This window comes from Microtus oregoni, unplaced genomic scaffold (genome assembly GCF_018167655.1).
Source record: "Microtus oregoni isolate MIOR12 unplaced genomic scaffold, Mior012 000110F_ref0000174, whole genome shotgun sequence".
Lineage (NCBI taxonomy): Eukaryota > Metazoa > Chordata > Mammalia > Rodentia > Cricetidae > Microtus > Microtus oregoni.
In genome coordinates this window covers 1,082,767-1,099,669 of record NW_024544728.1, presented here as the reverse complement: position 1 = coordinate 1,099,669, position 16,903 = coordinate 1,082,767, and the positions used below count along the sequence as shown (strand labels likewise).

Genomic DNA, 16,903 nt, shown 5'->3' with positions numbered 1-16,903 from the left:
AGCAAGTAAAATACTTGCATGATAAAAAAAAAATCTTTAAAATACTGTGGAGAAATTGAAGAAGATATCAGAATATGGAACAATTTCCTATGCTCATGGATTGATAAGATTATTACAGTAAATATAGTCATTTTACCAAAAGCCACATACAAAACCAATATAATCCCCATAAAAATTACAACACAATTTATTACAGCTCTTGAGAGACAATTTTTATCTTTATATGGAAACACACACACACACACACACACACACACATACACATCAAATCCTAATGAAGCAAACAGAAAACGGGATAGATAAAAGTATCCTGAATAATAAAAGAAATACTGCATGAATATATCCTGAATACTAAAATAGGAAATGAGGACAATAATCAGGGGAGGGGAAAGTGAGAGGGAGGCAGTGCACCATAAACTAGATTTTCAGAAAAGTCCTCCACTGAAGCCATGCTGAGTCAAACTCTAGGGGAGCACAGGCTGAAGCTGTAATGTGGACCAGAGCACTGGGTAAAGGGAAGCAAGGGTAGACCAGATGTGCGGACGATTGCTAGGTGCTTCCTGCTACCCCTCTTCTGTGGGTGATAGGAGGTACAAAAAAGGTGTTCTTATCTGCTACTCCAATGGAACAGAGCAAAAAGGCAGATGCGGCACTCCAACAATTGTGGAAACAGGCGAATCAGGCCACTTGGCCGCAGGGGAGGAGGAGAACTCATGAATCATGCTGTTGAGCTAGATGTGAAGCTGAAGAGTCGCGGTGACTGCAATGGTTCTTCCAAATGACTGGATACTGTCATCATTACTTGCAAAGGAAAGCCTGAAATGTCAGGATTAGTCAGGATCAAGGGCTTCAACAGAAGTAAGAAATACATGCTGGTCTAATGTGATGTCAAGTGTGCAGTTGGGGATGTAAGCCTGATGTTGGAGAGGGAATATTAAGTTATTCATATGTAACATATGAATAACATAGTAAATATGATGAGACTAGGTGGAGTCACTGAAAGAGTGACTGGAGACAAAGAGAAGGCTGTTGGAAGATTGACATTTGGGGTGTTCTACCATTGAGCTTTTGGAGAGATGAGAAGAAAAGGCAAAGCTGATTAAAAGCAATGCAGGGAATGAATATGGGAGCCACAGTGCTGTCTGTCTGGCAAGTGAGAGAAATACTACAAGGAGGACAGAACAACCAAAGGCCAAAATCTACTAAGTAGCCAAGTACATGCAGAACTGATTAGCGTCTAATAAAAAGATGCATTTTTATTAGACGTAAAATAAAGAGGTCAGTGCTAGTGCTGTAAAATTAATTCTAATACGATATTTATCTCAAAAGACCAAGTAGAATGATTTCATAGCAAAATAGAGAAAGGGCCCTATTAGTGTTCTGTCATGGAAAGGGAAGGGGCCCCCGAGGTACCCATCCTTACCTTAGAACCCATAGGCACTTGATGGTTACTTGGGAAGGAGAAGCATGGCTTTAGTGGTACAGCCACTGGGAAGGTAAGTGCACTTCAGTAAAGGAAGCCTTATCCATGCTCATCTGGGTAACCCTAATAAAACTCACTGGGTCGCACACACAAAAGTCATAAAAGTAGAAGGGAGACTAAGTTAGGAGATGGAAGGGGATTGATGAGAGCGAGAGGGCAAACAATATAGTGAATATGACCAAAATATATTACATTCATGTATAAAAATGCAAAAGCCACCATATGCAAAGGGACAAGGAGGTAGGGACAGCAACAATATGTACTCTCGTGCAGGCCTCTATGGTGGCACTTTTTACTCCTCTCCTATGGTGGCTTAAAGGAGATGTCACCCATAAGACCCAGGCGTTTGAATACAGGGTCCCCCTGTTCATGCTGAGGAAATGTCTCTGGGGACAACTTTGAGGTCTTAAATCTACATGCATTCCCAGTTCCTTCTGCATCCTGGTTGCCCTAGGATGTGAGCTCTGGGTTGCTGCTCCAGCCACCCACAGCCTGCTACCTCTACCCCACCATCAGGGACTCTAGCCCTCTGACACGGTAAGCCCAAAAGAACCTCATCTTTAAGTTACCTTAGTCATAATGTCTTATTACAAAATGGAAAAGTAATCAATACAACTAGTAAGTTCCCCTCTATCATGGCCAGAGGTCAGTGTTATAGCATATTAGCCAGGACTGTTAGACATTTTGCCCTAAAGAGTTAGCAGTTCCCCGGAATTTTTCTAGTGACCAGGACTTGCAGTTTCTCTTCTCTGGCTTCTACAGCCTTCTACCATCCAGCCACCTTTCTGCATCCCCTTGATTGCTGTTGTCTCTCTTGTTCCTGCTGTGGCTGTTCTCTCACACCCTTCACCTGCTTCTCATTAGAGCTGCTGCCATTAGCTGCCATGTAAGAGACACCGACTCCAGGTCCTCCCCTATTGCTGCTGTTGCTGCTGCTATTGGCTGACACTTGCAGCTGTCACCACATCTGGACAGCCTGTTGCTTTTGCAGCTTGGACTGTTAGCCGCTTATCTGTCATTGCTTGGTCTTGTTTGACCTTTTCCATTAAAAGTGAACAAGAACTGACTGTTCAAGAGAATCTTTCTACTAGGACTAATCTTGCAATGCCACAGGGAACCTCCTGGGAGGGCATTTCTCAGCCAGCTCACAAGGGGTACTGAGTTCTTTACGCAGATAGTTGCTGTTTTCCTCCGTCACAGCAGACCCTGCTACAAAGGCAGATTTCTTTTGGCTCCAATCACGAAACTGTCCTTCTGTCAGTAACGACAGTCCCTCCACTAAGCCAGTAGAGAAAGTGTGCCCTTCTAACATAGAGACATGGCTAAGGGTGGCCTAGAGCTCACTAAGCGTGGGAGAGATCAAAAAGTCAGTATAAAGTGTTTAAAACAGCCCTGGTTGGGTTTCACATTTTAGGAAAGTGGAACAGTTAAGGTCATTGTGTTTCTTTAAGGTTTTTATGGTATGTTCAAAGTATCAGTGCTGGCATAAGGGTAGTCTGGATGACTGAGTGCTAGAACTTTTTTTTGCTCAAAGATAGGAAGGAGTGTGATCAGCTTTCATTTAGGGACTAAAATTGCCCTATCCACCGTGTCTTTGCTTATTTACAGAAACATGAGCATCAAAGGGGCCACTTACAATAGGAATTTAAATTATCATTGACACTGAGTGATTTTAACTGAGTTTATTAGTGCTTTTGTGATGCTTAACATCTGGCCAGTGCCCCAGGGAGAGGCTGGCCCTTTCATCTGCATCTTAATGGGAACATGCATTTTGGTCTGAAGTAGCACTAATGGTCCAGTTGAATTCCAGGTCATGAATTTATCGTGACTTCAATCCCTGTGAGTGTGCAGTACCTTCTGCCTGTGTATGGTTTGCAAATACTCTTATAGAGCAAAAATGGGGATTTTCAAAAGCAAGAAAGGAGTAAGTGATGGCCTGAGACTGTATGTGTTGAGTTCAAACGGTTGTATGAAGTGGGAACTGAAGGTGCATGGAATTGAAGGACGTTGAAGAGCTGGTAGGGTTGAGGGGTTATAGGACCTGTTTGGATTTTAGAAATTGTCAGATTCTGTGCACTAACAGGATGGGAACATAAAAGATGATAAAAAAAAATAGAGAAAAGGTTATGGAACATCCAGACAGGAGTAAGTTGTTATTATCATTATAAAAGGAATTTTTATTTCATATAAGGAATTATTATTTCATAAATGGGACAAAAATCAAGATTGTTGGAAAGAAAATAGGACTAAAAACTGAGAAGATGGTACTGGGAAAACCATTAAGGTACTATGATTTTAGATTTTTTTTTTTAGAAGCAGTGTCAAAAACAACACAGTAATCTGGGAGAAGCAATGAAGGAGAGTGACCCAGATTCTGTCCTGTGACTATATAAAGAGTGGGGCTATATTGATCACAGGCAGGGATTCGGGAAGTAAAACGTGAAGAGCGTCTTGTTGAGGACTGCAAAGCCAAAGCCCATAACATCTAGATACAAAAGTATTGTTTATAAACAAGAAAATGTTCAAGGCATGAAACAGTGTGTTAAGGGGGCATAGAGGCTCAGGGAGCATCTGAAGGCACAGAGAGCAAGGGCCACATGGGCCCTCCATGCTCTTGCCCTCTGGGGCCTTCATAACAAAAGCAACACAGGCTACCAAGGGGGATTTCACATAATACAATTGTCTCTCAAGATGAACTCCAACACACACATTTCAACTCCCTGCTTGAATTGGAACTTCCCACCAGTCACCATTGCCACAAGGATATTTTCTTTTTTGCTGGGCCCCACTATGTCCACGCCTTCAGCTCCTGCATTCTCCTGGTCTCAACTACACCAAAATTTGCAAGTCTGCATTCCTCTGCTTATCTCTTATTCACAGGGCCGTCTCCATTAAGATAGTCTGTTTCCATCCAATAGAAATAGACAAGACAGACAGACAGATATACAGATAGATAAACATAGATATATAAGCATTATATATTTATCTATCTGTATCTATATCTATATAAACATAGATATGTTTATATATCTCTTGGATGCAAGTCGAATATATATTAATATATTTAATATATCTATTTAATATTTATAAGCACCAATAGAAGTAAATATCCCCAAATGAGAATGTGCATTTGAAAATTGTCTTTAGTATCACTTGGGGATTCAGTCACCCCCCAAGTCAGCAGCATCCAATGGTGTGAGCACTGAAATAGGCAACAGTTGAGAGAGTAGGGTTAAGATTTACGGGTAACTTCTACAGAGTGTAAAATGATCCCACAAATAAGGAAGAGGGGTTACATCTTAAGTTTAAGAAGAAACTAAGAGTCATCTCTTCAAGCTTATTGGCGTTTAGTTGAATCTAGCTGTTTGCTTCAGAATTCTCTGAGACAAGATGTTAGAATTTGATAGGTAGCAGTATCCAAGGTCCCTCTCACTGTACTACAGTGGGCAGGTTGAAGGAAGAAAGTTTTGAATAGACATAAGGAGGTACTTTATGAAAAAAAAAAGAAGTGTTATCAATATGCTTTTGTATCCTGAAAATATTTAGTATGAGGAAAATAATAAGTCAAGGAGGAGGGGGTGAAAAGAGGGTAAGGGGCAGAATACCCCACGTACTCCCATCAGTCCCCTGCCATCTTAGCACACACAGCTCACAGCTGCTGCTCTTCGTAGCTAACTCCAGGTCGTAAGGAGGTAACCAGCCCTCAGCTCCAAACTGGAGGTGAGCTCTCGGCATTCAGATGCTTTGATTTTTCAATATTTAAAAATGTGTTTTACAGAGTTATGTTTTAGGGATATCGTCTTGATTTTCAGTTTTGAAGTTACTATTGTGTATGGGTTCCAAGATATATTTTATTAGCCAAAGAAAATTTACTAAAATATAATTGCCATTTTCAGTATTGTTTTAGTAGTAAGATGTATTTTTTTTCTATTTTACTTGGTATAACAGAAGTATCTTTATGTTATCTTAAGCTTGCAACTTTGGTTTTTAGTACCAACGATTATTCATGAACCAGATTTGTCATAAATTTCTGTTCCAGTAATTTATTCCTTTTGTTTGCAATTGACATTTTCATCATTCAGTGAACCCAAAAATCAAGATGGCCCTCTGTCTTTAACATTTTTTTGCTGATAACATTAAACAACAAATTAAATACATTATTAAATCTCTTAATTGGATACTATATATAAGACTTAGGTTGCGAAAAAAGAAATTAGAACACATTTACTAGACTTTAAAGTTGATGCTAATATCAACAGAGTGGTATATGTATGTGTCTTTAAGAAAAATAAATACAAGTAGTTTTTACTATAAAAGAGTTTTTACATAATAAATTCACAGTTTTACCAAAGAAAAGTGACAGTCATTTCTAGAATTACTAGGGCTTTTGTCAGAAGCGCTAAGGATGAAGCTGTAAGGTGCACTCCAAAGTGTGTGATACTCTGTGAAGCTCACTACAGAGCTGGTAATGTACACACTAGCAATGAAATCTATACATGTACCTGTGGGTGTGCTTTTGAGACTTCTCATAATGGAGAATAGTCTAAGAATGTTCTAGACACAAGGCATTTGACTACTTATTGCTAGAAGATGGCCAGATCCCTAAAATAACTCTTGAATCAGCATCTTCTTAACTTGCCCTACCTCTATCACTTTGTAACATAGGAAGTACCATTTATCTTTGAAGGAAAAGCCCTTAAGCCTACAGAGGTACACTTTGTTATGTGACTTTTAAATAATATCATTTTCATTGGGATAATATACATTGTTTAAACTATATGAATATCTCCACTTCACAAAAGCCTGTAATGACATCGCATTATGTGTCCAATCTGCTCTTTGCAGGAGAGAGGAAGACAACAGTGTCCTGCACAAAAATCATGAGCAAGAATATCAGCATTGTGGACAACAAGAAATGCAAGTACTTAACTAAGCCAGAGCCACAAATTCGAAAGTGCAATGAGCAACCTTGTCAAGCAAGGTAACTGTGTTCTTGTGGTCACTGCAAGGCTTCGCTTTAGAACTAACTCAGTGATTACTAAAGTAACTGTTCTTCAGAGTATTACAAAGAAATCCGTACCCAAGTGTGAGCACTGAAATAGGCAACAGTTGAGAGAGTAGGGTTAAGATTTACGGGTAACTTCTACAGAGTGTAAAATGATCCCATAAATAAGGAAGAGGGGTTACATCTTAAGTTTAAGAAGAAACTATGAGTCATCTCTTCAAGCTTATTGGCGTTTAGTTGAATCTACCTGTTTGCTTCAGAATTCTCTGAGACGAGATGCTAGAATTTGATAGGAAAAACTTCATGAGGGCAAGTCTGGGCAGATCTAGCCCCAGGAAGATAGCAGGGGGGATGGGATTCTTCTGGCTCTGTTATTAAGATCCTCATTCCTTCAAAAGGTCTCAAGACGATCTGCCCAATTCCCGATATCTGGTCTCCAGATTTCAAGGTTTGACTATGGTTTCCTCAGTGAAGACAGAGCAATAAGACTGTCAAGGCTCATGTATAAGAAGCAAGTAGCAATGCTGATTGTTGTGAGTGTGAAAGGAAGTAGGACCCTGACTGTGGTAGCGGAAGTGGGAACAGATAAGAATGTACGAACCGGGGTATACTTTGCTCTATGGGTACTTGTCATGGCTTCCATAGTGGGGCCTAATATTTCACATACTTTCTCATAAAAATGAACGGTGTGTTTAAGACAGCCCAGTGACACAAGCCTTATCATGCTTAGGATGGTCCGATAAAAAGAGAACAAGTGACATCGATAACTCTGGCTTAGTGAAAGAATACTTACTTTATGTGACACTCAGGATTGTTGAGACTCGGCGCTTTAGACTGAGTTGAAAGTTCTTAGAAAATCAGAGAATTCATCCCCCTTCTTAACTGCTTTTGCAATTGAATTGTAGAGAATTTGCATACCCTAAACTTAAACATGCAAAAAAAAAATGTACAGCACTATAGTCCTGTACAGCTAATCTTCCCTATAATGTCCTACTCCAAAAGGAAAACATGGGAGGGGCTATGTGGTTGGAGGAACAAAACTGCCAGTTAAGCTAATTTCGCTTTTGTACCTTTCTCTTTGGAAATTAGTAGTGCCTAGGTAAATGTTCACTTCTGGATTTCATTTCCATCCCTTTTATATGCTGAAATCTCCCTGTTCCCACTGTATTACCAAACAAAATTATTCAGCCCTCCTGAGTGAGTTTATTCCATGTTGTGAAAGCTTAAAATGTTTGGGGAATCTTTTTCTTCTTTATAGTGTTGAGGTTTCAAGACTTATTTTGCTGTGGATTCGGTGTTGTTCCTAATTTTTCCTTCTCCACTGACAGTCCTAACCCCAACATAGGTTGTATACTTCTAACAGAACACAGGAATGATTTGACAAGAATTCGCAGAAGAAAGTACGTTGCTGTGCATTCTATCACCACTGTGCACCTGGACTATTCATGCTCTTTTTATGAAGTAGTGTAATTGGGTGGCTGATATTGAAGTCTTTTATGGCAGGAGGCAGGTCCTGAGTCCTTTCCAGTCAGCACTGGACAGAGAAACCAGTAGAACTAGTGCTCTGTCCTGCCAGGAAAGAATCTGGACTCTTTATATTTCCATGAGTACTAAGACTTCTTTACCTATTGTTCTATCTCTTTTCAATATTGATATTGATAAGTTAAAAAAAACTATTACTATGTATAATGTTAATATCAATCTATGATTATGTATAATATTAATGATAGATTATTATTTATTCTTTTTGTGAGACAGGGTTTTCTATGTGGCCCTGGCTGTCCTGCAACTCACTTTGTAGACAAGGGTGGCCTCAAACTCACAGATCTGCCTGCCTCTGCCTCCAGAGAGCAAGGATTAAAGGTGTTAAATACTCAGTTATTTTATGAGATGCTCTTAACTTAAAACCACAGTTTATGTATACTATTGGTTGAAAGCACCAGCCTTTTCTGCTGCATCAGGGATCTCGAATGAGCTTATAATTTTAAGACTAGAATGTCCTGGTTGCTCCCAACTCTCTGGCAGAATAAAGCGTGTGGTTCTCAGCATTTGCTTACCAGCTGATGCCATAAGTCACCTCCGAGAAGATGCCTTGACGAAAACCTAGAAAAGTGAGATATTTTGCCGCAGACTAGAAGTTATATGTTATTATCTTCCTTCCAGGGGACAGGGAGACAATGTCTTTAACAGGAAGCAATGTCAGTGAGGAAGGCGGTGAACATGACATAATTGGATAATGAAAGGAAATCTTTCCAAGATCTGCCGACAGAGCCCATCCTTCTTTTTTTTCCCCCTGCTTCTCTTTTGTCTCTTCAGGGAATAATTTGTAGGGCCATCCACACTCTATGCCCCTTTTCTTGCTGTTATTATGAAATATCATCACAAAAGCATCCTAAGGGAGCACAAGATGGCTTGGGGAATGAAGATGCTTGCCACCAAGTCTGACTACCTGAGTTCAACTCCCAGGTCCCACACAGTAGAAAGAGAAAATTGACTCCCATGACTTGTCCTCTCACCTCCACATGTGTGACATAGGAAACACATATCTATACATTTATTCACACACATGAGCTCACACATACAAAAGAGATAAGTAAATGTGAAGAGAACAGAAAGCTAGGTAGAGAACAAAGGGCCTTTCTGGCTCACAGTTTGAAGTTGTACAGTCCATCATGGTGGGGAAGTTGGGACTGCAGGAACTCATCACGTTTTATCTGTAGAAGTAGTATCAGCTCACTTTCTGCTTCTTCTAAAGCCCAAGATCTCTGTTCAGGGAGTGGTGCTGCTCCCATTTAATGTGGTTTTTTTCCAGCTCAGTTAACCTAATCTCAACAATATCTTACAGGCTTCCCCAGAGATTTTTCTACAGGCTGATTCTAGATCCTATTACACTGGCAATCAGTAAAACCCATCACATACATCTCCAAAAAAATCCACAGAATACAAAATAGACAGTAAATATAATACATACAAGTAACATTATACATAGTGAGCCGGTTGTCTTGGTATATTTAGACATACGTATGTATATACACATGCAGATGCATGTAACTTCTTTCTTTCTTTCTCTCTTAGGGAGCCCTTCATTCAACTCTCAAATAAATTCACAGATATTTATTCATACTTATTTATGTGTTCTTAGCTTGGCTTGTTTCTAGCCAGCTTTTCTAACTTAAATTATCTTGTTTCTCTTTAACTACGTTTTGCCTCTAGGATTTCTACCTTACTTTGGGATATATATATATATATATATATATATATATATATATATATATAGTCAGTGCTCTTAACCACTGAACCTTCTCTCCAGACTGGGATATTCTTTCTTATTTGCTTGTTTGTTTGTTTGTTTGTTTGTTTGGAGAGAGGAGCCAAGGGACTGGTACAGAGCTCAGAAGAAAACGAGCAGGGTGGATTATTATTTCCTTCTGTCACATGGGACCCCACTGAACTCAGATTGTTAGGTTTGGTTCAGGAACATTAACTTGCTGGGTCATTTTGACACTGGACTAGCCATACAAAATAATCTACGTGACTCTAAATTCCATGCCTTCTAATTAGTGTAGTCAAGTCCAACTCTATCCTCTGCATATTTCCTGGAATGTGAACCATCCTTTGGGCCCACGTGGCCATGCCACTCACAGTGTCCTTATACTCACTATGAAGCTATTTCAGTTATCAGATGGACTCTATGTCACCGTGTTTATATTTTTGTGACCCCTTACAAGGTAGCTTTATGCTGTGTCTCAGTGCCTTGGGATTCTCCTCACTCCACTTCAGCATATAGGCTTGTGACTCCTCCACGTTGCAAGAATATGAGTAAATACAGAACAATGAGAAAGGAGACTATTCACAACGTAGGACCTGGTTTCTTCCTGAAGTTAAATTAGAATAGATGGTTAAGCCCTGTGGTACACCTCAAGTCATTAGAAGTAATAGTAACAGATACATATTACTACCCTGATCATTGTAACTAAAACCTCTTCATCTATTAAAATGTGTGTGGGGGGGGGGGGGGGTTGTGGGTGGGTGTGTACTTACTGAGTGATTGAATAAGCCGGACTGAAAAAAATTATTAGAGTCCCAAGGATCACTAAAATGAGATCATGTTAATAAACTCATATATCTGTATTTGCATGAGAGCTCATCGGTAGCGAGGCTAAATCATATACCATATATCTCCTAACTTACTGAATCTCTGTGTTATTCAATTTGCCTTTCTGTAAACCGCCAGAATGGCTGTGGTTCCTGATGCATATGGGTTTTGTGACTATTTGTAATGCAAAGAAAAGGAATAATTCCAAAAAAACATTTTATATCCATGGTTCTCTAAGTACTTGTTGAGCAGAGAGGTTAACACATAGAACACTAGGAATGGCAATGCATATCTATCTTGAGAGTTAAGAACATTGCAGAGATAAGCATTATGGAACATTGAAGGACGTGCACAAAGCATAGTATGTTCAAATTTAAGGAAAGTTAATGTAAATTACTGTAACTTTCTGCTAACCCCAAAGGTGTTGAGCACATGGTAAGTTGACAGCTTTTAATATGTCTCCAATGACCTTGGCTTTGCTTTTAGATGGATGATGACAGAATGGACCACGTGTTCACGAACGTGCGGGAAAGGCGTGCAGAGCAGACAAGTGGCCTGCACCCAGCAACTGAACAACGGGACGCTAATTAGAGCCTGGGAGAGGGACTGCCTGGGGCCAAAGCCCGCGACTGCCCAGCGCTGTGAGGGCCAGGACTGCATGACGGTGTGGGAGGCAGGAGTGTGGTCTGAGGTACCGGACGTACCCCATTTCTTTCCCTTTTTCCTTCTCGGACTCTTCGCTCCTACAAAATCTTTTTGTGTCAAGTCCCAAATCACTGTACACGACAACTGATAGGTAAAACTGCTAATTTTGCAGATAAAAAAATAGATAATTTTGAAAACATAAAAAGATATTGACATAACCCATACACCATTTCATGTTAATTTTAGACTTTTGATTTTTCTCACGTATGAGCACTGCTTGAAGGGACATGCATTAACATGTCTATTTGACTCCTTGCATGTCTCTGAATATTAAAAGTGAACCAACATTTAGCAATCATTTTATTTGTGCAAGCAATGAAATTTTACGTCTTATTTGGTCAACTGTTTACATATAAGCACACATGTAAGAAACTTAATATTTGCTAATTTTTTTATATATATGGGCAGTATAACCTAGGGGAATTCATTCACTCAAGAACTCTATGTAAGTAATAAAGCTGCAGTTTAGACCAGGGTGAGCTCACTGCACCACACAGTCTTATAAGCTTGCAGTGTGCCACATCCAAGTGTGTTCCATGCAAATCCACAGTGACAAACTCACATTATCATTACATATATATTAACATAATTGTATGCACCACTTATTGTATGCATTCAGTGACCTCTCTTCAGCAATTTAGGTGTGTAAGTGCATGGAGCCCTACAAACACACGCATGTGACACCTGTGCAAAGTCCACCCCCATGTAGACACACAGAAAAATTATCTAGGTACGTATATTCATAGTTTGCTATATGATATAAAACGATAGACAAGCTTTGTTTAAAATTACTAGCTATCCTTTTAAAAGTAAGAGAAATGATTGAAACTGTTATAGACATGCCTTAACCCATAGCCTGAACCAACTCTATCCAAACCTGTAATATTATCTCCCAGTGCTCAGTCAAGTGTGGCAAAGGCGTGCGGCACAGGACCGTGCGATGCACCAACCCGAGAAAGAAGTGTGTCCTCTCCACCCGACCCAGGGAGGCGGAGGACTGTGAGGACTACTCGAAGTGCTATGTGTGGCGAGTTGGTGACTGGTCTAAGGTGAGGATAACATGTGCTGGGCATAGGAGGCATAGGGAGTAGAGGCGGGCATCAAGGGGTAGAGGGTTCAATGCCCAGCTTTGACTCCTGTCTATTTCCCCGAGATGATGATTTGAGGGAATGGTTTAATGATTGAGATAAAGCACAGAAAGTGTGTAACATCATAGTTGGCGTAAATAAATCTCTAGTAATAATGAACATTATTTTGTGCTATATTTTTGTTATAGTCCTCCCTCAGAATATGTTTAATAATATCTGATAGATACAATACTATAAATGAGTTAATTCAAACTACAAATAAAGGGGTTTCCAGCAGAAAAGCAAAGGGACAGATATAGTTCTTTGCAGTCAGTGTTTTGGGTTGTGTACAGTAGAAACGGAAATTACTCATTTCCTGTTTTTGGTAAAACAAACTTCGAACACAGGCCTCAACAGAGGGATAGAGAAACATGCCAGGAAAAGGTGGGACTAGGGGGCATACCGGCTAGCCAAGAGTGGGACCAGGATAACACTGCTAAAACCACTTCAAATGGATAGAATTCATTTGGGCAGGGGGCAGTTTTATTACATGGTAACAGTAAAATTTGCTATAAATTTTTCATATGCGGAACATACGTGGCCCATGCGGAGGTTCATATATGATTAGGCCGTGGAATTCACCTAATAAGTTCTCTTCATAGAACATTACAGAGCTCCACATTTTAAGATAAATTCTCATTGAATCTGGGTGAACACAGCCCTAATGTGCTATTTCCCCAAATGTAATAATTCCACATTCAGCGGCGGCATTGTGTTCAACACGGAACAGCCAATGCTGTGGCATAGAAGAAATATAAGCCTCCTCTCTTGGGTTTCATAAACTGAAAGAAAGATCTGCTATGGAACATTAGGAAGCATGGTAGATTTCCAAAAAATAAGCTGAAGATCATTCTGGAAGACATACTTTTAGTATATGAAGTAAGTGAATTCCAGCTTTCCAATGTTTCCCACACGAGATCATGGGCATTTAAAGACCAGTCTCGTTTCTTGTGTGTATAGTGGCTTGGGTGTGAATGTAGGGGTGGGGAACATAGGTGTGTGTTTGTGTGTGTGTGTGTGTGTGTGTGTGTGTGTAGTTTTGGTGTGGATATAGGGGTGGGAAACATAGGTGTGTGTTTGTATGGGTGTGGGTTAGTTTGTAGGGGTGGGAAACATAGGTGTGTGTGTTTGTATGTGTGTGTGGGTAGTTTGTAGGGGTAGGAAACATAGGTGTGTGTTTGTGTGTGTGTGGGTTAGTTTGTAGGGGTGGGAAACATAGGTGTATTTTTGTGTGTGTATATATGTGGGTATGGTTGGCCTGGCTGTAGAGTCCACATTGTTGTCTAGGTTCTCTGGGATTGTCATTTGTAGAGTGTTTTTTTTTCTTTGCTTTATGTTTAAAAACCACTTCTGAGTGGGTTCATATAATAATAAGTTTTCTGGGTCTGTGTTACCTTACTCAATATGATGTTTTCTACCTTCATCCATTTGCCTGCAAATTTCAAGATGTCATTATTTTTTTCTGCTATGTAGTATTCCGTTGTGTAAATGTACCACATTTTCTTATCCATTCTTTGGTCAAGGGCATTTAGGTTGTTTCCAAGTTCTGGCTATGACAAACAATGCTGCTATGAACATAGTTGAGCACATGCCCTTGTGGTACGATTGAGCATCCTTTAGCTATATACCCAAAAGTGGTATTGCTGGATCTTGGGGACACAGTCAACAAGACAAAATAGCAGCCTACAGAATGGAAAAGATCTTTACCAACCCCACATCAGACAGAGGTCTGATCTCTAAAATATACAAAGAGCTCACGAAATTGGTCATCAAAAGAACAAATAATCCAATTAAAAAAAATGGAGTACAGACCTAAACAGAGGACTCTCAACAGAGGAATCTAAAATGGCTGAAACATACTTAAGGAAATAAATGCTCAGCATCCTTAGTTATTAGAGAAATACAAATCAAAACAACTCTGAGATTTACAAGTGTAAGATGGAATAAGATCAAAAACACTGATGACAACTTATGCTGGAGAGGTTGTGGGGTAAAGGGAACACTCCTGCATTGCTGGTGGGAGTGCATGCTGGTACAGCCCCTTTGGATGTCAGTGTGGAGATTTCTCAGAAAATTAGGAAAACCTGTGGTTTTTTAATTTTACCACCATTATGCATAAAATTCACAGGTATAGTTAGATTGAATAACTTCTCATTGGGTTATGTTGCTGTACGACTACCACACAGCGCTTGTGGTGCTCAAGGAAGAGATTGGTTTAGTGAGTGTTCTTCATTCACAGAGTAGGCCTTGGTTTGCCTGCTCTCTCTTTACTCAGTTGTTCTCATTCTCAACCTCATTGTCTGTGCCTCCTCCCTCTTGCTCTCCCCCTCACTCTCTCTTTACATGAAAATATGTTTCTCCTTTTCCTTAGAGACATTTTTTTTCCTTCTTGAGGTCTCAGTATCACAAACTCAAACAGCAATGTACACAAATGAAAACCAGCGGCTCCTTGTGAGTGTTCCTGACTTCACCCCCTTTCTCCTAAGATTCGGCTTTCATGTTAAAATGAAAAACATCCCAAACAATGACCGAGGAGAGGGCCAGCACTGCAGTTATTGTGTTCCCGGGATGAAAGTGTTCAGGGACGGAGAGAACACAGACCTCTGATTCCTATCAGCTGTGTCTTTATAGCACAAATAGCAACAAGATGTATGCGGTTGTGGCTGGATGTCTGTGCTCCTCCGAGGGCAATTAATCTGTCATCTTCACTCAGTTTCTACCCAGGGTTTTATACCATCAATACACCTAAGTGGACTTAATATTAAAACTTGGTGTGGCTTTGATCGGGAATATTGAATTTGCTGTCCATAACGTCTACCAACAGACAAAGGCTCCTCTCCTGCTGAGACACAGTATACACTGAATCAGTGAGAAGAAAGAGTCCTCAGGCTCCCCCACTGCCTCGGCATCCTTAAGGAAGCTGATACCGATCAAAGGCAGATGCAGAATATGGCTAATGCCTTAAACTACTCCATTGCATTTGTATTAGTTTCTGTGATTTCTAACATTTAGATTTGGGATGGTTTTGTGCAGACAATGGGATTAGGGGCAGCGTAAGGGGCAGGGCGACCAGGTCCAAGGAGAGTGATGTACCTCAGTAGTAGAGTGCTTGCCTAGCATCTTCAAGGTCCCGGGTTTAAACCCTAATGCCATTGAAATAAACAAACAAATAGACCTTCATGTGGAAAGACAGAAAATCTCATTTCTAGGTAGATGCCCTGCCATGGACGTGGCGCATGTTTCTTTCACAGTGTTATTAGACTAGGACACACGGTATTGTACCCCTGGTGTGGCTTAGGTTAACTGTTGACACAACTGTGTGTCACATTCTGACTAGGGCTGATAAGGATGTGGCCTGAAAATCTTACTTAAGGGAGGGGAACAAGACCCACATTTTTTGTGGCAACATGAATCTGCATTTACTCACTTAAGATGAATTGAAAAATTACATCATTCCTTGAGTTTAATAAGATGACATATTTCTCCTGAAATTTGGCTTCTCTGCCTTCATTTGGACTTCTACAACTTCTGGTTTGCATTATTGGAGGCCAACAGAAGAACAAATGAAAGCATTTTATTTACCTGTTACAGAGAATTTTGTCCTTTTCTGAAGATTTAATGGATTTTGGTCTTCCATGAAATATTAACAAGTGATTTATGTCATTGAACCAAATTAATTATTTTTGTTCTATTGTTAGATTTATTTCATGCTTTAAAATCCAAGATTATTTAGTAATTAAAAATTACCAAACTCCAAAAAACAATAGTTTGGGCTGCTTATCAAATTATGACATTTTAAATCAGTATTGGAACTACATATTATTATGAGTCTTTTGAGGTCATATAATCCTAACCGATATACAGCCAATCATTTTGAATGGGTTAACTGTATGTCTCGTTAAAAATATCTGTGTAAATACAAAGCACAGAGGACAATGAGCCCTTTCAACCTATCCCTGAAAAAAAAAAAACTGCCCTCAAGGAATCATCTTCAAATGAACAGTAGGGAAATTGCAGAGGCAAAGAATCTAAAAACCAAAGTAATTCTCTGTAAAAAGTAGAGAAACACTTTCTGGTTGTAACATAACATCAAGGGGAGGGGAGAGTGATTCTTGTGTGTATTTTGATGTCATCTTTACTTGCGATGATTTTCTAGTTTTAAGTAGTTATAAATCTCAAAATTTTATTTGAAGTTTTTGTTCATTCTCTGGAAACAGTATTCTGACAGTCCTTGCTCATCTCACACTTGTTGGGTAATTGATCAAATTTAAAAAGCTCAAAATTAGAATATACAATTTGATCAGGTAAAATGGAGCAGCTCTTTCTGTAATTGTGTTTTGCGTAATCACCCAGCAAAACTGTAAAGAGTCATTGGGTTAAGCAAATACTAAATCAAGGTAACTCAGACCTAATTATAAGAACAAAGAAACAGTCATGCGTTAGTTTACTTCTCTATCACGGTGGTAAGACACTGAGAAAAATGCAAC

At 39.7% G+C, this 16,903-nt stretch overlaps 1 protein-coding gene across 1 annotated transcript in view; it reads left to right on the top strand.

Moving 5' to 3' along the window:
• Positions 1-16,903, top strand: part of LOC121443640 (A disintegrin and metalloproteinase with thrombospondin motifs 19) — a 167,443-nt gene that overhangs the window by 135,205 nt on the left and 15,335 nt on the right. The window contains exons 19-21 of the mRNA XM_041645465.1: positions 6,329-6,464; positions 11,071-11,275; positions 12,186-12,338. Of these exons, the coding sequence (XP_041501399.1) occupies positions 6,329-6,464; positions 11,071-11,275; positions 12,186-12,338 (494 nt within the window). The remainder of the gene's footprint in view (positions 1-6,328; positions 6,465-11,070; positions 11,276-12,185; positions 12,339-16,903) is intronic.